A 24,268-nucleotide genomic window follows, 5' to 3' on the forward strand; every position below is an offset into this window, starting at 1 on the left:
ACAACCCAACTCCCCTCTCTAACTTTCCCCAGGAGCCCCCTGCTTTTTAATAATTTACTCAGTTTCTTTGTGCCCCAGTGTTCTCATGTATAAAACAGCAATAATCACCTATTTGATAAAATTGTCCTAAGGAACTGATTCCTTAATATATGCAAAGAACTTTGCCAGGAACACCACCAGTGCTGTGTTAAGTGTGAACTATTATTTATAACACCTCAGGTGATAGAGGACTCTTAACAGTAATGCAGATCAGCTTCATGAAATCTGCAATGAAGGTATGAAACATTCAAGATGTAAAAGACTCGGCCAAACCACTTCTTGGGCAAGGGAGTGTTTGTGTGCCTCTCAGGAGACTGCAAGAGCAGGGGAGCTGAATAAGCCAGAGGAAACATGAGACGTTTTTCCTCTGTGTCAGTCTTACTCAAGGATTTGTGAAGAAACAGGTTATCATTTTAAATCTTCACTAGGGAGTGCAATAGAAAGCTCGCACACGTTTTTGTGATGAAGCCAAAGCTGTCTACTATAGCTTGTGTGTGTTTATGGCCAGTTTTTGGTTTATGGAGAGGAAGCAGTACTTTATCATTGAAAACCCTCCCTAAATCCTTGCTTAGAGCAGGGGATTCTAAAAGAAAAATAAAAAATTAAAAAAAAAAAACCAGGAAAAAACTGACATGTTTGAGTGAAGGGTGCAGAGGATCCCACAAGTGGAAGGGAAGCTGTGAAGAGTCTACGTGCAAGCAGACGCTATGCAGAATGGTGCAAAGGGGACGAGGGGTTACACACCGAAGGACGGGCATCCTGACACCAGACCTTGTCATCACAGGATACCTGAAACGATCTCAAAGGAGATTGGTTTGGGTTCGTGAGTTCAGAGCTGTTAGCGCATCCTGTCAGAAGGACTTGGAAGGAGAAAGCTGTTTACCATACCACAGCCAGGAAGAGGTGAGAGAATCAGCAGGAAGGGCCAGAACCAAGCTCTAAACCCCTCAGAGGCCGGTGAGCTGCTTCCTCCAGCCAGGCTCACCTTCTGCCTTTCACCACTGATTCAGAATCTGAATCCATAACTGAACTAATCCATTGATGAAGGCAGGGCCCTCGTGATTCAATCGCTTTCCAAAAGCCCCGCCTCTGAACACAGCCTGTGTCAAGGACCAAAGCCATTGATACATGAACCTTCTGTTCCAAACAACAGACAATTACAGCTTCTGCAATGCAAGTGGCCCACCGTGGGCACAGCCTCATGTTTTAACAGATACAGCTGAGAAGGTTTTGTTAAAAACATTATATGGTTAGTAACTCCTCCTTACCAGGTAGCTTAGCTGATGAGAGGCTGAGAAAATTATTCTGCTCCACCGAATCAAGTTTAAAAGTGGCCGTTTGGTTACCAGATACCTGACAGACGCAGATGAGCATGAGGGAGCCAAAATGGATTAGGGGCTGCCTGGGATGTAAGAGGAGAAGGTTTTTAATGTCATTAAGATTAAGATAGCTGCTTCTTCCAGACATCTCTCATGACGGGACCAAAGAGGCAGCTAGCTTAGACTATTAAAAGGGCAATAAAGACCGCTTCCTTTGGATCATTAAACTGGATTTGCAGTAGAAAATCTCATTAGGGTTGATATTTTTTTCTACTCTGATTAATCTCTGCCAGGTTGTTTGCTTTATCCTTTTATCCACAAGATAGCATGCCTTTTAAAATATAGTTGAAAACCTGTCCCCAGAAGCAGATACACGCAGCTGTAGAATAAAAGGCTCCAGACAGGATAACAGAATAAGAAGCTATGTGTCAAGATTCTACATCCATCTATCTGACCAATGAGGATGACATTCTCATAACTTAAAACATCAGAGATTAAAGCCTTGAGTCAGTCAGCTGGAACGAAATGACAGGTGCTCCCAATTATAAAAATAGCTGTTCCAGCGGTAATGGGTATGGCTACACTAGGTGCCTGCCATGCAGCACTGGGGAAGCAGGCTAAATTTATTTTTTTAGCAGCTCAAAGGATGTTTGGAAAACTACTCTCTAGCAAGTATTTTGCCGAATACATTTCCTTTTGACATGCCCAAAGGCTTGTTTCTTCAGTCAATTCGGACATTGTTGCCACTCTCTATGTTTCAAAGAATATAATCAAAATGGTGGGCATGAAACACAAATGTGAGTCAGGAGAAACGGAAAAGGGTGTGCTGCTTCGTTTGTCTGAGCATGGAGTTTAAAGGGAAATTTCAAAACTAGCATAAACAACTCTACATCTCTCTATGCCTTGATGTCTTCAAACACAAAATGAGATTGTGGCTATATCACGTGCTGTGTCACTGTACCTGGGGAAATGTGACGAGACATGTATTCACACCAGATAAGACCCTGATGGCAGAACAAATAAATTCTTCCACTCAAGTCTAGCTTGGTGAACCAATGAGTTTACTGGATTACTAACAGGAGCATAGGTAGCGACTTACTCATAAGAGCAATTAAAAAGCAGTTGCATCACAGAAAAGTGCACCGCATCATAACTGGCAACTCATGAAAGCTATGTCTCTGGAATTCTCTTGCCAACCTGCAAACGGCTCTGCTGAATAGTCTCCTCCGGGGAGCAACCATTTGCTACTTAAATAACCTTGGGACTGGGTCTCACCAGTGTGGTGACTACTATGGCTTCTTAAGTCATACAAGTTTCTTGAACTTCCTGAGATTTGTAAGTTTGCTAAGCTGCTGGAATCTCCTGAGTTTCTTTACTCCTTCCTGGGGGTAACACTTCTACTCAGAGGAAATACCTTCAAAACATTACCATACAGAACTACAGTAAAAACGTAAGTGCAATAATATTAGAGAAACTCCCAGCACGTAGTCTAGCACATAGCAGACAAGCAATCAAGTAAGCTCTCTCAGTGTCCCTCTGCTGCCCTGTGGCCTAGATGACCACCTGCCTGGAGTGTCTAATAATACTCAACCCAAAACTCATGGAAATTGTTGCTTAACTACCCAGGAGCCACACTGCCTTCTTAGCGCATGGGCTTTCGTGCAGGGTGTGCCCGGTTCCTGAGCCTGATCCACAGGAAGGCTGGCCTCCTCTTCCCTGACTGCTCCTCAGTTACAGGGCAGGTCTAGGTTATAAGCCAATCTCCCTGCCGCTCCCATTTGTCCAAGTCATTGGTTCATGTCACTGAAGCAGCCCACTCAGCGGGCATCTCAGAGTTTTAGAATGATGAGCCAAAGGATCATGCTGAATCTGTCCCCACACAGCACTCTCCGATGCTCTAGGAGCTGTATTAATGGCATAAGAGATACCTTAAGGATAGCAGGGAATCTGGAGATAAAGGTTAGTCCTCAGTAACTTGTTGGAACAACCATCCAGTGATAAGCATGGATAAATACCTTTAAGTTGAAAGAAATTCGACTGAGATTTTGATAGCCTAACCTCCATAGACATAGAATAAAAACCCCTAATGAATATACCAAGAGGAGAGAGGCACCTTATTTCCAGATAAGAAAAGCTGCAACTCAAAGCTCAGGAAGGTTAGAGTAAAAATCTAATATTTCTTAACAATATTATCTTTAGATCCTTTCCAATATTATGCTTAAATGTGAACTAATAACTTCTATACCTTTCTGTGTTGCTGATGATGGCTCTTATGATTCATCAGAATGATCTTCTGTCATCATTTTTCTGGTATACAGGAAGGGTTTTATTTAGCTACTCTGAAATTATAGTAGATTGATTCTATGAAATAAACACCCAGAACCATTTCACTTCTCCATTTGTTTCCTTATACATTTTGCAGATTACTCATTCTGGTCCATTACTTTGGAAAATATCAGGTTATTCAAACTCAGATGTTCATAGGAAATTATCTGTGACAGTGGAGAGTAACTGGGAACACTGGCTTTGAGAATTTTCTAGGTCAAAATTTATCGTAACCACATTTTATGACAGGATTTGAGGGACTTAATGGAGCATATGCCAATACACCAGCATGAAGCACAATGTCTGAGGTCCCAGAAGAAATGATAGCCTTGCATCCGGGCACGCACACCCTGAAGCAAGCATTTCCACTATGGTCCTTCAGCTTCTAAGATACACAGACTAATTCTCAACAGAGAATGCTAGTGTTAGGAAAACAAATTTTAATACATGAGCCTCCCTAGTAAACTTGCATGTCTCTTTCCAGTACTGTTTTTCTCTTTTGGCTTCTAACTTTCTGCAGAGATAGACATAGGTAAAGAAGTGAGCCTGAGAAACCAGAGGGCCCACGGGATTTACTTGGGAAATGACTGAGAGCAACCAATGGGAGGGAAAAGGGGAAAAAAAAAGGAAAAGGAAGAGAAGAAGCCAAAAAAAAAAAAAAAAAACTAAAGCAAATAAAAAATAATCCACAAAGTAGGTAAGATAGGAATCATTTTTTAATGTGCAAGAACTACATATGGAACCATATTAAATTCTGTATATTTTAAGTTTGTAATGTGTACAAAGATGATGCCATGTATAGACTATGGAGAGGAGATACATACCAGGACCACGAACAGGAAGGTGTAGGTTCTTAAACTTGCCAATTCCACTAAATTAGATCTATTCCAGCCAAATCTGCCACTTGAAAAATTAATATGACAACCAAATTGAGCATTTATAAGAAAATTAAAGGTCCAAGAAAAGCCTAAATGACCCCTGAAGATGAGTAAGTGGAGAGAAGGACTTGGTGTTATGTCTGAGATGTAAGCGTCTCCCACGGGCTCATGTTTGAACACCTGGTCCCCAGCAACTGGCAGTCTTGTTGGAAGGAATGGAACCTTTCAAACGTGGGGCCCGCCTAGAGGAATTGGTCTCTGGTTCCTGTCATGTCTCTGCTTCCTAGTCTGCCGAGATACAGGCAACACCATGCCTTCCATGTGAGGAGGGCTCAGCGTGGACCATGAACTGAGTAAGCTATTCCTGCCTCATGTTTCCTGGCAGACATTTGCTCACAGATCATGAGGGAAGGAAGTGATGCCGTGGCCCAGCCTGGTCTCCGCACTCACTATAAACCTTAGTGACTCCCCCTGGGAGAAACCGTGGAAGGAACTGACAGCAGAATACAGGGTAAATATCCCTTTCCCTGGACATCTGAAATCCAGATTGCTCCAGAATCCAAAACTGTTTGAATGTTGACTTCAAACCCCTAAATTCAAAAATTTGCAGCTTGAAAAACGGGGATATAAACATTCCTCTGAGGAATCCTCAACCCATAGAGACACCAGAAACAGACATGAGCAAGTATGAAACCTGACCCATAGCAATATGGCAAAGAAGATTAAAAAACAAAAACAAAACAAAAACCATGGGACATGGACCAAGCCTGTCCAACCTGGGGCTGCATGTGTCTTGGGAGAGCTATGACATATTTGTAGATCTTACAGTGTCAAAAAGTTACACATCACAATACTCAATAACTTAACCTGGGCTGGATCCTCCCACATCAATCATTAATTAAGAAAATGCCCCCACAGACTTGCCTATAGGCCGATCTGATGCAGGCATTTCCTCAACTGCAGTTCCCTCTTCCCATATGACCCTAGCTATTTTTTGTCAAGTTGACAAAAAAGAAAAAGAAAAAAGAAAAACCTACTAACTATCCAGGAGAAAGCAGCTGTTTTCTGTGGTAAAAAGAAAGAAATGAAACTAGGTCCTCATTTTGTATCATCTATACGCTAAAATAACTTGTAGGTCAGAAACCTGACAAGTGTATAACTTTAAAATTTTAGAAGAAAAAAAAATTCTTTTCGTGTTTTAGTATTTTCCTTTTGTGAGGGGGATACCCCAGATCAAAGGAAGGCCTGTTGTCCTGGTTTGCTTTCTACTGCTCTGATTGACATCATGACCAAAAGCACCTGCAGAGGAAAGGGGACACAGTCCATCACTGGGAGAAACCAGGGCGGGAACACAAGGCAGGAACCTGAAGGCAGGTTGAAGCTGAGACCATGGAGGAACAATGCCTACTGGCTTGCTCAGCTTGCTTTCTTATACAACTCAGGACCATTTACCAAGGGATGGCACCATCCTCAAAGGGCTGGATCCTCCCACCTCAATCACTAACCAAAAAATGCCACAGACTTGACTACAGGCCTTTATCCCAGCACCGGGTAGCTGGGGGCATAGAGTGAGTTCCAAGACAGCCAGGGCTACACATAAAAATCATGTCTCAGAAAAAAAGAAAAATCCCTAATCCAAACATTTAAAATGAGAAACGTTTCAAAATCCAAACAGCACTGACATGGCATCATAAATGAAAAATTCATACACCTGGGTGTATGATGTATCGCAATAAAAGTGCAGGTAAACTTAAAATACTGTATAAAATAAGCCAGGTGTGGTGGCGCACAACTTTAATCCCACCACTCAGGAGGCGGAGGCAGGGGGATCTCTGAATTTGAGGCCAGCCTGGTCTACAGAGAGTTCCAGGACAGCTGGGGCTACATAAAGAAACTCTGTCTCTAAAAATAAATAAGTATATATAGTAGAAAATTACCTATGTCTATGTATATGACTTATATATATAAGTCAAATGATTTTAGCATTTAGACTTGGGTCCTATGCCATGATTTTACACACACACACACACACACACACACACACACACATCTTCAAAAATCCAACCATTCTCAAATCTGAAACAATTTTTCTGAAGCTTTTAGAATAAGAAGTATTTAAGCTGTGCCGCAGAACACAAATCCACAAGTGAGTTGCCTCTACCTCAATCTCTATATATACCTATGCTGTTCAAGGTGTGGGTGGGCTGCAGAGGGCCAGTTCTCTAATCCTGGTGTCTGACAGAAGTACCATAGTGCCTGACAAACTGAGTGATGCTAAATAGCAACTGTTTTCTCTTTTTCCAAGCATTTAGGCTTGAGCTAAAAGGCTGAAATGGGAGTGGGGTAAGTGCTCAGTGATTCAGAGCACTTGCTGCTCTTCCAGTGGACCTGGGCGTGGTTCCCAGCACCCCAGGCACATGAGCACATGGCGGCTCATAAGCATCTGTAACTGCAGTAGCAGGGATCCCATGCCTTCTTCTAGCTCCCTTCAGCACCAGGGATATGGCACACAGACATACATACAGGCAAAACAACCATACATATAAAATAAAATATTTTTAAATAGGACTAAAAATGTGTGTTTCAATAACCTGATTCATATTTCAGAAGCAGAATAAAACTCAGGCTCACATTTGGACAATAGCTAGGACTCACTTCACAGTACCTCAGGTCGGAGAAAAGCAGAGATTGTCGGAGCAGGGTTTGAAGACTCTTTGCCCTGTGGAGGAGCTACTCTTAGGATGGACGGCTCACTGTCCTTGAAGAGAGAAAGCTTCAGAACATCAAGGCTGCATACTGGAACCTTGCCCAAGGGACTTTGCTTTTCAGCATCCTTGGTTCTGCATCAATAAAATGAGGATAAAATGTTACTACTGACTTAAATAGTCATTACAAAGATTGCACACTGCTTCATTTCTATCAATCTGTTCTGCACAGAAGAAACTGAGAGGCAGCAAGGTCTAGATATGGGTCCCAGGTTACCAGGATCTTCTGGATCCTATCTATGGGTGTCCTGAGAGGTGGAGCCAGATTCTCCTAGGCTTGACAGTCAGCAGGTCTTTCTGCTGGCAGCTGTGGCCCATGCTGAGCACACCCTTATCTACAGAGCAGGTTGCAGTCCTGTGAGAAAGGCAGCCTTCCAGCTCTAGGCTCTGAGCTGACAGGCAGAGGCATCTGTGCAGTCTAGAAAATAATTAACTCATACAAATCCAAGTGGAAATTTCAAAGCTGAAAAAAAAAAACCAAAACAAAAACACCAGCACTAGCTTCTGGAGTTTAAAAAGAAAGCTAAAGACGGAGAAATAAAACAACTGGTTCCGGATAAAAATTGTGTCCAGGTCTAGACTTACATCTTCTGCCCGTGTTTTCAACTTCTCTGATAAAACTGAAGTCTGCATTCATGCCAGGGTCAGTCCCTCTCTTATGTATATATCAACACTTTAATAAAATGATCTGAGGTAGTTTCAAACAGAAGAGAAAAATTACAGGCTACAAAATCCCTCTCCCCGAAACACTTACTTTAAAAAATACTTTTTAAGTGGGTCAATGAAACAACTATGTCTAGTAACTACTCGTGCTACTTCCTATCACAGGAACAGTCAGTGGAATTAAAAGGAAAGCCCCCAACTTCCACTCAAAGGATTAACTCATGGTGGATTCTTTTGGAATGCAAAATGATTCTTGCTACTTCTGTACACAAAAAGTTGAATTCATACATCCAGCACAAAAGAACAACATTCTGTGACCTAGTTGGAAATGGAAAGAAAAATTAGTTTTCGATCCTTTCTCATGACCCCTGTCCTGCCTGCACTGTCCTTCCTTGTCACCTGTTACCCTCTCTTGGTCTCCTTTCTGTTTTCAGACTTTAGACCTAAAGTCAGCAAGAACAAAAACAGTCTCCCTCAGACGCAGACCCTGGCCTATAATGGATGTACACATGCATATACATTAACCTGGTTTAAGTCTGGGGAAATTGAAATTTTCAGAGAAAAGAAATGAACCCCTGCCTTTTAAAAAAGAGCCTCTGAAACCACAAAAGTAAAATCATTTAACACTGCCAATTTTCAAGCACTTTCTAGCTCTAAAAAGCAGTATTTAGTTAAGCATGGAGTATTTTAAGTGGTACCTTTCCTCACTGATACTTTTTTTTTCATTGCAGAATTATAATACACATTTACATAAAGTTTGGGAAATATAGAAAAATAATGATGATGTGTGTTTTCTCTCAAGCATAATATACTAGCATGTGGTCCTGTCCAAACACAGTGGACTCCCCGCCTGTTTCCTGACCTACAGTCAAAGGAAAGTGCTGCGCTCTGTCTCAGTGTTTCCAGACTCCTTGCTTACGTGCAGATTCATTTGAGTAATTGTTTTTTTATCTAAACACTAATTTCTACACATTTATGTCCTTAGTCTCATAAGAACATAAGTTTTTTTTTTTCATACAATCTTATTATCTACACAGAACTCTCACGATGTCAGAGCCATTTCCTATTTAGTGGAAGGCTTTGAAGGCAGGGTTTGTAGCCCATCATTTTTTATGTGGAGTCTGACTGCAAATTTAAAATATTCGCCATCCAAAACTTTTCACTCAAAGTATTTGTACCAATTCCTTTGGCATAAAATGCACAGTTTAAACATAGATGAACTACGTTGCTGAAAGAAGAGTGCACTAAAATGTGGGAGCCAGGTCTCTGCAAAGGAACCGAGGCCACATTCTACTCACTGGCTCTGCAGTTTGTAGGTGCTTCAAGGCATCTACAAGCATTATCTGTACCAGACAATAACAAATTCCACAGGATTGGTACAATCTCACTGTTACAGATGGAAATAAGATATCTAAAGAGCAAAACTGACTTGCAGGATTTATGAAGGCCAGATCCATGTAGCCTCGGAGCCCCCGGGAGAATCAAGAATGATTTCAACTTAAGAAAGATGGGAAGATCTAACCGTCTTGTGACCATTTAGATACTTTTCTCAAACTTTTGAATATGTATATGTATATACACATATGCGCATATGTGCGTATATGCGCATAGCCAGGCATACCTGTAATTACAGATGCATATCCGTTAATCCAAGCACCCAGAAAACTGAGCCAGGAGGACTGCAAATTTGAAGCCAGAGTGGGGTACCTAGCAAGTTCTAGGCCAGGCTGAGCTATGTAGAGAGAAACTCTACTAGAGACAGAACGGAGAAAGTAAAAATGGAGGAAAGAAGACAGTGGGAAGAAGAGAGGAGGAGGGGAAAGAGGAGGGACACAGAGTCTCATTAAAAGGAAACTAAGATTTGGAACTAGGTGTTTTTATTAATGTGTTTAGTTTTTTATTTCATGTACACTGGTCTTTTGACTGCATATATATGTCTGTGTGAAGATGTCAGGTGCCCTGGAGCATAAGTTACAGACAGTTGGGAGTTGCCATGTGGGTAATGGGAATTGAATGTGGGTCCTCTGGTGGAGCGGCCAGCGCTCTGATCCACTGAGCCGTCTCTCCAGCTCCAGAACTAGGTTTGCTTTATTTTGTCTTGTTTTGTTCTATCAGATTCTGCAGGTGATCCGATTTATGTCAAATTGTTCACCTTATTATCTGCTTGCAGAAGTAGTAAGGCAAATAACTAAACAAAGGTTAAATGAAGCTGTTGGTTAGATGAATGGAGAAGTGTTTAGGGCTTTGCCATTGACATGGCTAGCTTGGGAAGGATACAGAGAGGGGTGCTCAAACTTTAGGGTGTCAGAGGGAGTCTACCACATGATTTTCAGTCCATTAGTCTTGAGGTAAGACTCCAGGCTGCCCATTTGTAAAAAGTTCCTGGCTGCGCCTGCACGAGCTGGCCTAGGAGCTGCACTTTGAGACCAGAGATACAAGTAGGTAAAAGGGTTCTTACCGTAGATTGTGTATGAGAATCAACCAGGCCAACTTTCTAAAATATTCGTGCCAGGGCCTCAGCCTGACTGACATAACAGAACCTTGGCGGAGCCTTTGTGTGGCCGTTTTTAGAGCCCAGCCTTAGGAGTGGGGGTGCAGTTGTAAAGAGAGGGTAGGCAGAGGAGAGAACAGCAGGGGCTGAGGCTTCTATAGCCATCTGGACAGGGGATCCAGGGTCAGTCCCGGGGAAGCCGACTTCACATTTGCCAGCGTTCTTTCTCAGAGCTCCTTGAATGTATACCCTAAACACTCATTCTAGTGCCCTCTCCCCATTCAGGATCAATACTTTGACAGTATAACCTTTTCAATGTGTTTCCATGCACTGTCAAGATGGCTCAGCAGGTAAAGGTGCTTACTGCAAGTTCCATCCCATTAAGATGACCTATGACCTCCACAAGCTACTATGGCTCTCTCTCTCGCTCTCTCTCTCTCTCTCTCACACACACACACACACATACACAAACAATAAATAAACAGTGTAATCACCTATATTTTTAAAGATTGTACACTTAAAGTTCTCTACCAAGGTAAAACTAAATAATTAAAATGAATTTCCATATTTCTCAAGCAAAACAATTATTAGTGTCAGGATTTTTTTTTTCTTTCTACAATGCTGCCCTCTAGTGGTCACAAGTTAGAAACCATGAAAAATTCACCTGAGCTACCAATAAGGTATTTTTGGTTAGCTAAATTTGGGGGATTTTCTTTTAAAAATAGATTAGATGATAGATAGATAGATAGATAGATAGATAGATAGATAGATAGATAGATAGATAGATAGATAGATAGATAGATAGATAGATAGATAGATAGATAGATAGATAGATAGATAGATAGATGGATGGATGGATGGATGGATGGATGGATGGATGGATGGATGGATAGAGAGATAGAGATAGATGGATGATAGACAGACAGATAGAGGTAGGTAGATAGATAGATGATAGATAAGAGATACATAAATGATAGATAGGTGATAGATAGATAGATAGATAGATAGATGCTATAAGAATTTAATTTAAATTTAAGTTCCTACCTCTTCAATTCTCCTACAAGTTCTGCCTTGGATGCTGAGCCTCCTCCACAGACAAGAATTCCTGGTACCTTCTTCCCCCATTCCTCCCTGTCTTCTCTTCAGAGCCACACACAACAGAGAGGTGTGGCCAGCAAGTAAAGGCCTGCACACTCTGCCTCTCCCCTTTCATCCACACCCTTCCGTGTATCACAGTCCACTGAGAGGATATCATCAAACAAGACCCTGCCTCCCGCTGAGTTCCACAGACCCAGCCTGTCCCTGTTCTTGGCAGGTGTCCCTCCCCTCAAGCACCTCTCCCCCCCCCTCACCACAGTGTCCTCTCTCCTCCCGTCCCAGTCTCAAAGTGGGTTTTAACAGTGATTCCCTTATTCTAGCTCATTCCCAATGGTACCCAGACCTTCTCTCACCTCCCCATCTTTACCCCCTCAGTCAGCATCCCTTGAATTACTCTTCTCTGTGCTTTCATTCCTTTGAAAACCTGTTGAATTTGTACAAATTGTCTCCAAACCTGCCTGCCCATCATTCCTTATTCCATCACTCCAGCCTTACCCTGATCCTTCACAATGACACTAAAATGGCTTTCATCATGGTCTGCAGGTACTGGTGTGTGTGCGTGCATGCGTGTGTGTGTGTGTGTGTGTGTGTGTGTGTGTGTGTGTGTATCTAGCAGACATTGTCTGCAGCCTCTCACGTGGGGGTTACAACCTGTAGGCCTCCTTCTTGAAGCACCCTTTGTTCTTGGCTCTAAAATGTCCCTCCCTTCTGGCTCATGGTCAATCATCTGACTGAACAGAGTCCTTTCTGTGACCTCATACTAGCAATAAAAACCTCTTCTCTTTTTCACTTCTGACTTCCACCACTATGGCTTAGCAGTAGGCAGTACTCCCTAACATACCAGTGTACAGGAGGGGACATTCATTATCTCAGGTTTTCAGCCACATCTAGACATCCCCTCCGGTGTCACCCACAGCATCTCTATGTTCCTCACCGTTCCCTAGCTACCCTTACCCTTGCCCCAACCCCTAAACCCACCCCTAACCCTGTAAACAGCCAGGTATCTGGAAGAAGGCTTTGATTCCTTCCTGCCCACATCAGTCTGTCTAAATTATCAAAACCCTCTTCCAGGTCACTCTTGCAAAATGACAATCTTCCTGGAGGCCTGTACTCCAGGGCTTCCTCTTCCACTGATTCTGCACAGCATCAGGAGAGATGGCATTCTGAGATGCAAGCTTCGATGGCAGGATGTCTCTCTCATTTCCTTGCCTAAAAATGGTAACAACCCCATTCAACTTCTAGTAACATACAGTCTGGTTTGTTACCCTCTGGCAACTTTACCCCAAACTCCTGACCTTCCTTGATGGGTTTCTGCTACCTAGCTTCATTGCAATCACTGTAATTTGCTGAATTCTGTCTTACTTTCAGGGCCCTGAACAAGCTGTTTCATCATCCTAGAATGTTATTCTCCTATGCATCATATGATTAGCTCATTTTAATGCTTCAACATAACTCCAAAGTGAGACACTCCTAGCCCTAACTTGATAGATCCTCCCTTTCATTTCCTATCTGGACGGCCTCATATTTTTCTGTAACACTTTGTATTTTATTATCATTTCTTTATTTCTCCATCTTTGTCATCCAATCCTAAACTCCCCAGGTCTGGGAATTTTGTTTCATTAACAGATGAATCCAGAATTCTGCATGACACAACTCAACGGTGCATGACACATATCATTATACCGAGTGTGTTCAATGAGTTAAATGGATGAGTCTTAGAACACTCACAACTTCCCTGCACCACAACTGCTCTGGTCAAGGCTTCAGTAACTTCACATGGCCAGGCCACCTGTCTTTTTCACCCTGTCTGCAGAGAACAGACTCTTCCAGTTCAGCTCGCCCTCTGTGACCCTCCTCAGTGTTACCAACAGGTCTGGCACACCTCAGCATGTCCAGCTCCCAGAACAACAGGTGCCTGATGAACATACTGACTAGATGAGCTCCCAGCTGTGAAGGAAACAGGATACAAACAGGAAGGGACTTGTTGCAAAGATGGATGTGACTAATCTATGGCAAATATGCAAAAATAAAACAATATTTTAAATGGCTTCAAATTTCAGAAGCCTTTATTATCTCCATTTTACACTCTTTAAAAAGAGAGGGAAAGGTTTCCTACAATATTTTTCACGTTTATTTAAGAAGGGATAAATAAACCTTATAAGTTAAATGCTGTGATAAGACTGACCACAAGGAAAAGTGTTTAACTAATAAACCAAATTCTTTGTCAGATGATAGTGAATAAAAGCATTCCCTATCTTCAAAATAAACCAACCACAAAAACCTTAAAATAACACATGTAAGCCAAACCACAAAGATGCTAAGACCCTAACCTTGACTTTCTCGACCCAAATCCTACCTCCTATCAACTCAGATACAAACAAGAGTACATCTACCCCACGCCAGGTATAGCAAGCAGCACACATCTGTAATCACAGCACTCAGGGGGCAGAGACTGGGGGATTGCTGTAAATTCAAGGGCAGCCTGTCCTACATAGGTGAATTAGAGGCCAGTCAAGGCTATACAGTGACACTCTGTTTCAAATAACAACAAAGAAGAAATTAAAAAAAAAAAAAAAAGATGAAAGGAGGCAGGGAAGAGAGAGGGGAAAAGAAAAAAGAGAGAAAAGAATGTATCTACCCCAGTTTGATCCAAAGCAAGGACTCTATTCTGAAGGACATTTAATCTGCGGTATTACTGGGACATAAAGAACTCCATGACCTTGACCCTTTAACCATGTCCAGTGATCTGGCATCCCAGGAGCGCAGTTCACTTGCTCTGTTGGAATCCGTCTGAGGATCTTGCTAGCTTGAACGTGAAGCTCTTCAAGCCTCCCAGTTCTGTATCTCATCTGGCTGGTGCCAAAAGGATTAGCCTAGCTCCACCCTACGGGGGGGAGGGGGAGAATTAGTCTTCCTGATGGGAAATACGATGTGAAGCTGGAAGAGGCAAATGCGTGAACTGGGTGGGCCCACCAGCAGGCCCGGGTGAAATCAATTATAAGGGTGTCTTAGAACAAAGTCTGGTTCAAAGCAGTCAAGGACAGGGTGTGTCAAAGTGGGCTCTGAGCCCCTGCGGCTTCAGCTGTTTGTTCAGCATTTTATATGTTTATCTTCCTGCTCGACAGAGCTATTGAGTCATCTCTATTAAACGGCTATTGAGGGAAAGGAACAGCTCTGCAAATCCACCATAGAGAAGAGACAGGCCGTTCATCCTGTATGACCCTACATTCTACAGTCAAAACAAATGATCTCCCTCCCTTCTCGCTGTGTGAACAAGAGCCATGAGCAATACAAGTAAAGAAAGACCCTGTGGTGGTCGCTGTGTTTTTAATACTGTCTAATATAGTTGCAAACTAAAAATGAAGTGTCAATTTACCTAAAAGTGCTGTCAAGCCTCACTGCTGGTGAATGAAATGTTGTTATCAGGGTTCAGACTAATTACATTAACCAAATAATTACATTAAACTTCTAAATTTTGGAGGGAGAGGGAAAAACACAATTCTGTAAAGTAGGTGGGCTCACGGAACACTCTTTGGGCTTCCGTAGAAATTGTTCGAGCCATGACACACGTCATCAACCAAGGCATGGCAATGTACTGGGGCACCTCGAGGTGGAGCGCAATGGAGATCATGGTGAGTTAAATTCTGATGTTTACTGGCTGCTGAGCACCTTACCATTATTCTTTAAATACCATGTTTGAGTGGCAACCTCTTCTGCAGACTTTTCTCACAAGACCATGGCACTGGAATTCTAGGATCAGCTCTATCGTTAAGGAAATGGGTGTCAGGGCTGGAGCCCTGCACTTTAGAGCAAACACAGGGGGCCAGGTCTCTGGTAGGAATCATGCTTTGGCATGTCCTTTGCTGGCAAAAGGGCGGAGAGAATGTCAGAACTAATGAGCTATGTGAAGAGTATTCTACCTTTCTGACAATAAGCTCATTAGAAGCTATTCTGTGGCATGGTATACCATGCCACTTACAGATCACTTTTATCTGATTTTTATTTAAGAACCTAACCATGCTCAAACATCTTCTTTATAATAGTACATAATTCAAACCCTGACTAATTTCTCCAGACTTTACTCACTCTAGTGCTCCCAAAGAATAAGAATTTCTCACATTCGGTACCTCTCTTGGTGACATTTACAGCCATAATTTTACTTTTCTTTGGCTTATTTCCTTGTTTCATACTTAATCCACTAAAGCTCTAATGCATATCAGTATAAACTCAGCTGCAACCTCTTCTGCCCTAGGAAGCCTACTCCGTGGCACGGCAGTTCAACATGATCCCACCTGTCTGTGAACAAGCCGAGTACCATCTTTTCCAGAGAGAGAAGGTGGAGGTCCAGCTGCCAGAGCTCTACCATAAAATAGGTAATTTTCAGGATCACATCTGATCATTCTTCACAATTTGAGGATCAATGATGGGGGGAATAGGAAAATGCTTTCCCAAATGTCCCTAACTAATACAGAGCTGACAAGAACTATGCATCTCAGGGACTGTGGCTGAATCAAGTGGGTCCATATTCAGTCTACAAGATACTGTGATGACAATCATAGAGCTGTAAATTGACTGTAATGCACTCAGCAGTCATTCAAAAAAAAAAAAAAAACGAAAGGAAAAGAAAAAAACTGCTCACACAAAGAGGATCTGGTGGATAAATTGATCTGCACAGACACAGCCAGGATCCAGAGGACGAACTTGGTTTGTATAGGTGCTTGCTCTAACCTAAACATGCATCTGTGAGTAGACTGAGTAGCCTTTTACAAACATAGATACCACATCAGTCTCTCATGCTGTCCCCAGGACTGGGTAAGACAGGAGCAATCCAACAACAGCAACAAGGCACATACAATTTGTTTGTGTGTGTGGAAGTAGTGCCTGGGGGTGGGGGAGAGATGTAGACAAGATAAACACAAGAATGTTGGATATTACAAACACCAACAAGCCACATTTTCAGGCGCATATGCCAAAGCAAGGTCCAGATATTACTTTTTGCTTAAAAAGTAATAGGGAAATGCTGGATTAAAAGCAATCCAAACTCAACAATAGCCAATGCTGTTCTGCTCCTGTGCCAGGCATTTGCTGGGTAGCAGGCTGTGCCCCTGCCTTGCGCCAGGTACCGTCAGGCACTGGGTGGATAAGTGAAGCACTGGCTCTCTTTGCAGGCAGAAGCTCTTATCTCTTGGTCTATGAATTGTGGCCATGAGAAGACCATGAATAAGCCATATTTTCAGGTTTGCTTATATGGCTCACTCCCAGGAACAGACAGTACACGTTTAATTGGTTTATAAAGGAATGAGGCACAATTTGTAAGTGCCGAGTTGTAATGGAAACATGGATGGAGGCATTAACTCATTTATCTGGCCAGCTTTCCCCTAGAACTGACAGAGCTGTTTAAACACACCCTCACTTTTGCTCCCACTTGGCACAAGCAATTTTCTGATGGTGTGTTTCTGCTGTTGTTTTCCCCCAATAGGGGTCGGTGCAATGACGTGGTCTCCGCTTGCCTGTGGAATTATTTCAGGAAAATATGGAAATGGGGTGCCAGAAAGTTCTAGAGCTTCACTGAAGGTATTTTCCTCCACTTCTAGAAGTTTCTGGGGGAGGGAAGGCTATGGATTAGAAGGAGCAGAGCAGCAACCCAGAGCTACCCATCTCAAACACACTGAGGCCTTGCCCAGCCATGACCTCTGGCAGGGCCCTCTCAGCCCTGCCCTGGTCTCTGCTGCTGGCGAGGCATCAGTCAACCCTTCAGAATCTGCCTGCACAAAGAATTCGTCTCCAGGAACTGAAAGGAAAGTGTCCAATGACCTGGTTGACTTGTGGACTAAAATCCCTACATTCTTACATTCTTTCTTATTCTTCTGTTAAAGGAAGCATTTCATTCCTTGTCTAGAAATAACAAAATTTTAAATCTCTTTTCTGTATAAGAGGATTTAGTTTTCCTCTTCTTTAGAAAACAAAATTTAAGACATAAGGACTTAATCCATTTGAGGTAAACAGCTAGAGCTGGCTATGGCTTGAGGTTGGCTTACATTTCCTACTGCATTTGAGGACAGTGTAAAGCAAGAAGACCTGGGAGACAGATGCTGAGTACATCATCACCAGCCCCCACTCTGTCCAGTGGATCATCTGTTTGTTTGTGCGTGTGTTTGAATCAATATGTCTTATACAAAGTAATGGGTTTCTTAATGGCATTTCTGTTCAATCGTATCATATATTTCAACTAGCCTCTCCTCATTGCCTAGTCCCACAATAGGCCCCTTCCTGATGGTTAACTTACTGGGAAGCACAACAAACATCTTTCCTATTAACAACAGGATGACTATGTTTTAAAAGCTTGAGAGTGTGTAACAACATTGGAATCACAAATTACTCTGTAATCTCAAGAGAGAAATAATACAGGAATCTTAAAAATTCAGACAAGCCAAAGTCATCTTAAGTGGAGGTATATGCCCAACCCAGCCTCCATTAGCACTGAACCAGCAGAACAGCCCAAACCAAGCCCAGATCTTTACCAGTGTAGCTGAGATTCTGGGCGATGGGAGGGAGAGGGGGAGGCAAGGACACAACACAGACATGTTGGACCACCAACATTTCCCTAGCTAGAACCTTCTCAAAACTCTAGGCTTTTACTGTCCTTTCTGCCTATACGAGTTGAGCCTTTAGCTTGTTTGTTTTCTAAAATCACAAGATATAAATATCCCCCAAAGCGTGCTGACATGACAGTGTTCTCATTTTTTAATTATCCCAAAGCACAGTTATCTCAGAATATTTAATGAGATCCTGTTCCTGAAAATTGAAGGTCATTCAGAACAAACTCTAAACAAGTCCATGAAGAAAATATAAGGCATCTTAGGCAAGGATATGAAAAAGGAAGAAGGCAAGAAGGGCATGAAGGGAAAAAAAAAATTGAGAATTGTGCCTTTACTGAGCACTACTATTAGCCACGCAGTGAGCTACAAAATTATCTCTTACTTCCTTTTATCCTCACAATGAGAAATGGGCACAGATGGCTTGCAATCAGTTATGGTTAAGATAAACTTCTATATAGAGACTCCTCTACTTATGACAGTGTAATGCCCAGATATACACAAAATAAACTCAAAGTGTCCTTCAAAACTGCATTTAATATGGCTAACCTGCTGAAAATCATAGCTTAGCCTAACTTTATCTTGAAAACAAAACAAAACAAAACAAAAAGCCAAATAACCTAACAAAATTCCTTTTATATTAAAGAGTTGACTATCTCATGTAATTTATTGAACAGATTGAAACTGAAAAACAGAGGTTGTATGGATACACTTTTTGCCTATCAGTAAGAAAATCCTAAGTCAAACAATTATAAGCTGGAGACCATCTGTATGTTCTTTCATGGGCTTTCCAAAAAATTCAAAGCACTTCACATATGTGGGCTATTTGTTCTCAGAGTAATCCTGTAAGAGGCAGGCTTCTGGCGGATGCAGAAACGAAGCTCAGGGACATTAAGCAACATTAAGACCATAAACTCCAAACAGATAAAGCTGACATGAGAACCCAGGCCTCCTGCTGTCAGTGAATTATCTTTCCCCAAGGACATCTGTTTCCTTTCACACCCAGGTCTTTTGAGGGAAGGAGTAGTGCGCTATCTGGTCAGTATGACTGTGGAGCCTCCATCACTGTTTGATAAAAGGCTCACACACAGATAGGGAACTTCCACAAACGCACTAACAAAAGTAGACAGGGGGTGGGGAGAACATACAAAAGTAGCTGGGTGAATGTCTGGTTGGTTTTCATCAAGTCAATCAAGTGAGGCACTACTGCAACATTAACATAAACATTTAGAGCCCCATCTAGCGAGCGAAAGGTTCTATTTGAAAAGTACTGGGCTGCAGGCAGCCATGAACCCTCCAGGCTCTACACTATCAACCAAGTGTTTTCAGAGCAACATGTCTGTTCTGGGGAAAGCTACTCAAGCAGAACTTCCAAAGTGAAAAATAAAAAGAAAAGAAGCAAACCGCCAGGCACCCTCTGTAGCAAATTATGGTGCTAATAGAAAAATCAAGGACCGGAGACTGATACATTGACAACTTTTAACACAGCCCACCAAATGGTTCATATAGCACCGTCTGTTGTTATATCAATGAAATGCTAATATTTGTGTCTGCTGTATTGAACGATAATTGAGGAGTCAGTCTTTTTTTTTTTTTAATGACTCTCCAGGGCTCTTGCAGTAAGCAAGATTAGCCGGGGAATTTTCTGGGCAGCCTCTTCCGGCTGGCCCCATCACTCTAACAGAGAATTCTGATTCCATGCCATCAGCTCTGACTGCCCTGCTGAAAAGCAAACCTTGTCTTCCAGTCTAGTAGTTGTCCTGTGACTATCTGTCAAGCATTAGAGAATCTCCTTTCACATACCCTTCTGTCAAACTTAGCCCTTCATAGGATCAGCAATTTTGCCTCTGTCCAAGACGCAGCCATCCTGGTCAGATGTCAGTTTTACCTCAGATTTCATCCTCTTTATCCTCACCCTGCCTAGCAAGGCCCCAAATCCTCCAGGCCACCCCACTCAGCTGCTTTCATTTTCTGACCCCTCTTCTCAACAATCTTGTGATTAATTATCTTTCTAAAAGACTGTATCATAACCCATTTTAAAATGTTTTCATGACTTGTTACTGCTTATAGGATAAATCCCAAATCTTCTTGGAATCTAAGTCATCTACTTTTCCATTCTTGTCTCTGCTACCCTCTGTTATTTCATTTTCCACCCAAATGCTCTGTACTCTCCTTTGCCTCCCAGAAGTGTTTTCATTCTCCTGTGGTTCAAAAACAAAGCTTGTGGCACAGCAGAGCTATTGGGTTATATGCACTTTATTCTACCAACACTTCATTCAGAGGTTTGAGGTTCTCTGGCTGCTAGTGACAGACCTCAACATGAACCTTATTTTAAGAACTCTACTGCCACAAAGCCAATCCTTGAGGATGGAATGGGGCTGAGCTCAGTAGTGATCTGTCCGTGGACTTGAACATTATTAATTATCTCTAATATGAACATGTCATTTTCTTCCACTACATGAATCTTGCCAATGAAGCTGGGAGCAGGAAAACTGAAAGCTACAAGCCTATATCATTAAGAGAATGTATCCTAGAAGAAACAAGATCTTTACTAGCTTCAGACCAGAAAAGAATGGCCCAAGTTAGGCAAGGTCCAAACTGTGAGACCAACAACAGTAGCCAAATGAGGAAAATACTTTGATATATACAGCTATATCCTACTTTTTGGATAAAAAGAAGGTACTAAATACATGGCTTGTGAGAAAATCATTGAAACAGGAAGGCCATTCAGCTACAAAACTCTTAAGGTGCTACATAAGTTATGGATGTTTCTAAGAAACTAAAGCTCTCTAAGCCACCACGGTGCCAAGCACACGATTCAATAAATGGTGGATGGATGGATGGATGGATCAAACAAATCTTAACAACTAGTACTTTGGTAAATATTACCATCTACCCAGTACTGGACTCTGTGCTGGTCACTGGGAACACAGGGACTAATGGGGTAACCCTGATGCTCAAGAAGAATCTCAGACTTCCACAGAGGCGTGCACGTGAAGGGATACATTGTGGAGGAGCAGAACCCACAGCACTGTGCCTCCCACAGAGTGGCAGCCATTTCACCACCAACCTTCTTACAAAACATAGGCTCATGTTCATATTAACATTTTAATTAGACGTCACCTCTTCCCACTGTTAATATTTCCCATCTGAAAAAAAATTAAAGCTGTTTCTTAAAAAAACAAACAAAAAAAAACTTCTTTAAATTAGGAAAGCAATATAAACAGTATTACTTTTTAAAACCCTAATTCCCTATATCGACCACTGATTAAGCCAACAGTGAATCTGACAGCATTAAGAGTCAGAAGAGGGAGGTTCCATAAGTGCATGTATGTGCATGCAAGTGTGGGCGCACGCACACCACTGTGCACATGTGGCAGTCAGAAGACGACCTCAGACGTCAGTCTTCACCTTCCACCTTGTAAGAAAGGCTCTCTTTTTGGTTGCTCGCTGCTGGACCCCAACTTTCTGGAACTCTGTCTCTCCACCCTTTTCCCAGTAGACGTGCTGGAATTAAGGCATACATTATCATTCTCAGCTTTGCACGGGTGCTGGGGATCCGAACTCAGGTCTGCAGCCTTGTGCAGCAAGCAGGGTATCCACCGAGCATCTCTCCAGGCCACACTGGTTGTTTCTGGAAGTCTTTCAATATGTTTGGTGTGTTTATCACACACACGCACGTGTGCATACACACACACACATACTGTATTCTTAAGAAAAAGAATTTATTACACATAATTTTTCAAAAATAGAGTAGTCCTATAAAACTGATAAACAAATCAAGCATTCTTAATGTGCATGATACATATGGAGACCTCAGGAACTCTCTTTTAATGTTCAAAGGCATTGTCTGTTAACTTTCTCATTTTGTGTCTGGGTTACATTCAAAAATATTGCTTCCCTGAACGATCATGAAATGTAGGTAAGGATTGGTGATATTTTCCCATTTACGACATCCACAGCTGCCTGGGTCCTGATCATGTGCTCATTATTCACAGCCATCCACCCTATTACCACTGGCCCTGGCTGTCATTTCTAGAGATGTCTCTCCAGGCACCCCTCCTCTGGAGGAATCAGAGGCTTCCTAAGGCTCAAGCTGGGAAAGCCTTGGCCATTTCCCCAAGCAAAGTCCCAAGTGAGGAGCCAGACCATAAGCCTTTGATATCTAGGAGCAGACAGAACTGGGGCAGCTTGCCCTTGTCCTTTTCACATCTTTAAAATTATTCCAAAAATCACAATAGAACATAACATGGTTATCCTTTCCTTTGGAAGTTCTCGGGGTGGTTATAAAAATATTTAATAAAACAAAGCCATCAGCCAGCCTATGGACAGCTTTTGTGGAAGGAGTGCCTGTGGCCCACTGCCAACTGCAGAGTTTCCCGCTGCCTCTGAGAAGCTTCAGGTCCACAGCTGTGAGGAAGAGGAAGGTTCTTACAGTCCCTCCTTCCCCTCAACTTGGTCAGTGCTGGCCTTATACTTTGCAGAGCCTTCTGCAAAGTGGGGAAGTGAGAAAGGCTGAAAGACTTTTCATTTTTAGGAAGGTGAACTCACTAGGCTACAGGTCATGGTCCATCTTTTCCCATGTTTAAAGAGTTTCCTGGGTTGTCCTTAAACTCTTGATCTAATGTGTGACATTAAAACCAACCACAATAGGAAGTCAACACGAAGTCCCCATAATAATATTATTATTGTAATTACCATACTTACCAGATCATTATATTAGGGAGCTGGAGAGATGGCTCAGTGATTAATAACACTTGTTGCTCTTGCAGAGAACCTGAGTTCAGTTCCCAGAATTCATGCTGGGTGGCTCACAACTGCCTATAACTCCAGCTCCTAAGGATTTAACATCTTCTTATGGCCTCAAAGGGCATCTTCACATGTATGCACATACATGTATATGAAGTATTTTAAAATAACAATGAAATTAGGAATGGAATAAGGCAAAAGAAAGGACAGTTATAACAATAATGTAAAACAATGATCTCCACCAGCAGAAAGCTGGGTTTATGTGCTTGACTGTGTGTGTATGTGTGCCACATGAGTGCAGGTGCCCTTGTAGGCTAGAAGGGGGCATTGGACCCCCTGGAGCTAGCGTAACAGGCAGTTGTGGGTTGTGAACTGCCTGATGTGGGGGCTGGACATCAAACTCAGGTCCTCTAAAAGAGCAGCAAACACTCTTAACTGATGAGCTATTTCTCCAGCCTCACCCTGAGAACCTTCCGCTTTACTGAATTAACAACTTTTGACATCATATTCATGCATTATTGCTTCCCTGTTATTGTCATCCCCAGTGCTACCAGTGGTTGAAGGAAAGAATTGTAAGTGAAGAAGGGCGAAAACAGCAAAATAAGCTGAAAGACCTCTCTCCGATTGCTGAGCGTCTGGGATGCACACTACCTCAGCTAGCTGTGGGTAAGGAAATTACGAGGGGATGGCAGAGCAGGGTCTGGCTGGGGTGGGGGGTTACTTTTGCTGAGATTACTAAAGATGTACTTTAAAATTGCACAGTTTAACAGTTTCCAGGTTGATTCCTCTCACAGTAAAATGTTTACTGTAGGAGCAGACTGATCTCAGAAGCCTTAATTGCTGGTACATGCAGCAGAAAGTGAGTTATTAGAGGTCCCTAGAATTGTCTATATGCTATAACATTTTTTTCTTTCCTTTGTCCCTTATTATAAGACAGTCGCATGAGAATACGTTAGTGAAAATACGGAAGGGGGGGCAGAAAACAAAGTTGGGTGGGAAGGGAGGAACTTGGAGGAGTTGGGAGAGGGAAAAAAATAAACCATGTATGAAAACATTTAATAAAATTTAAGTTTAAAATATACACATAAACTGTTTAATTACACAATGACACCCATTTCTTCTGGCTCAAGTTCCTACCCCTGTTGACATTAAGACAAGGTTAGTGAGAGGTTGAGAAATAGGGCTACAAAGAGGCCCTTGGCTCTTGCCACATTGAAAGTTGATACTGCAGGGCAGCTTCCCTTGGAAACTTTTCAACAGCCATGAAAATTGTTCTTCTCATGCTGTGCAGTCCGTGAAAGGTCATGGCCACCCAAAACCCACATGCACTGGCACTGTCCATTAT

The 24,268-nt window shown here is 42.3% G+C and overlaps 1 protein-coding gene across 3 annotated transcripts in view; it reads left to right on the top strand.

Annotated features, from left to right (window-relative positions):
* Kcnab1 (potassium voltage-gated channel subfamily A regulatory beta subunit 1) overlaps nucleotides 1-24,268 on the top strand; it is a 377,926-nt gene that overhangs the window by 342,111 nt on the left and 11,547 nt on the right. For all 3 annotated transcript variants that reach the window (XM_060378390.1, XM_060378391.1, XM_060378392.1), the window contains exons 9-12: nucleotides 15,125-15,210; nucleotides 15,831-15,951; nucleotides 17,058-17,152; nucleotides 23,469-23,589. In XM_060378390.1, coding sequence (XP_060234373.1) covers nucleotides 15,125-15,210; nucleotides 15,831-15,951; nucleotides 17,058-17,152; nucleotides 23,469-23,589 — 423 coding nt within the window. The remainder of the gene's footprint in view (nucleotides 1-15,124; nucleotides 15,211-15,830; nucleotides 15,952-17,057; nucleotides 17,153-23,468; nucleotides 23,590-24,268) is intronic.

The sequence above is a fragment of the Meriones unguiculatus genome, chromosome 2 (genome assembly GCF_030254825.1).
Source record: "Meriones unguiculatus strain TT.TT164.6M chromosome 2, Bangor_MerUng_6.1, whole genome shotgun sequence".
In the NCBI taxonomy this organism is placed as follows: domain Eukaryota; kingdom Metazoa; phylum Chordata; class Mammalia; order Rodentia; family Muridae; genus Meriones; species Meriones unguiculatus.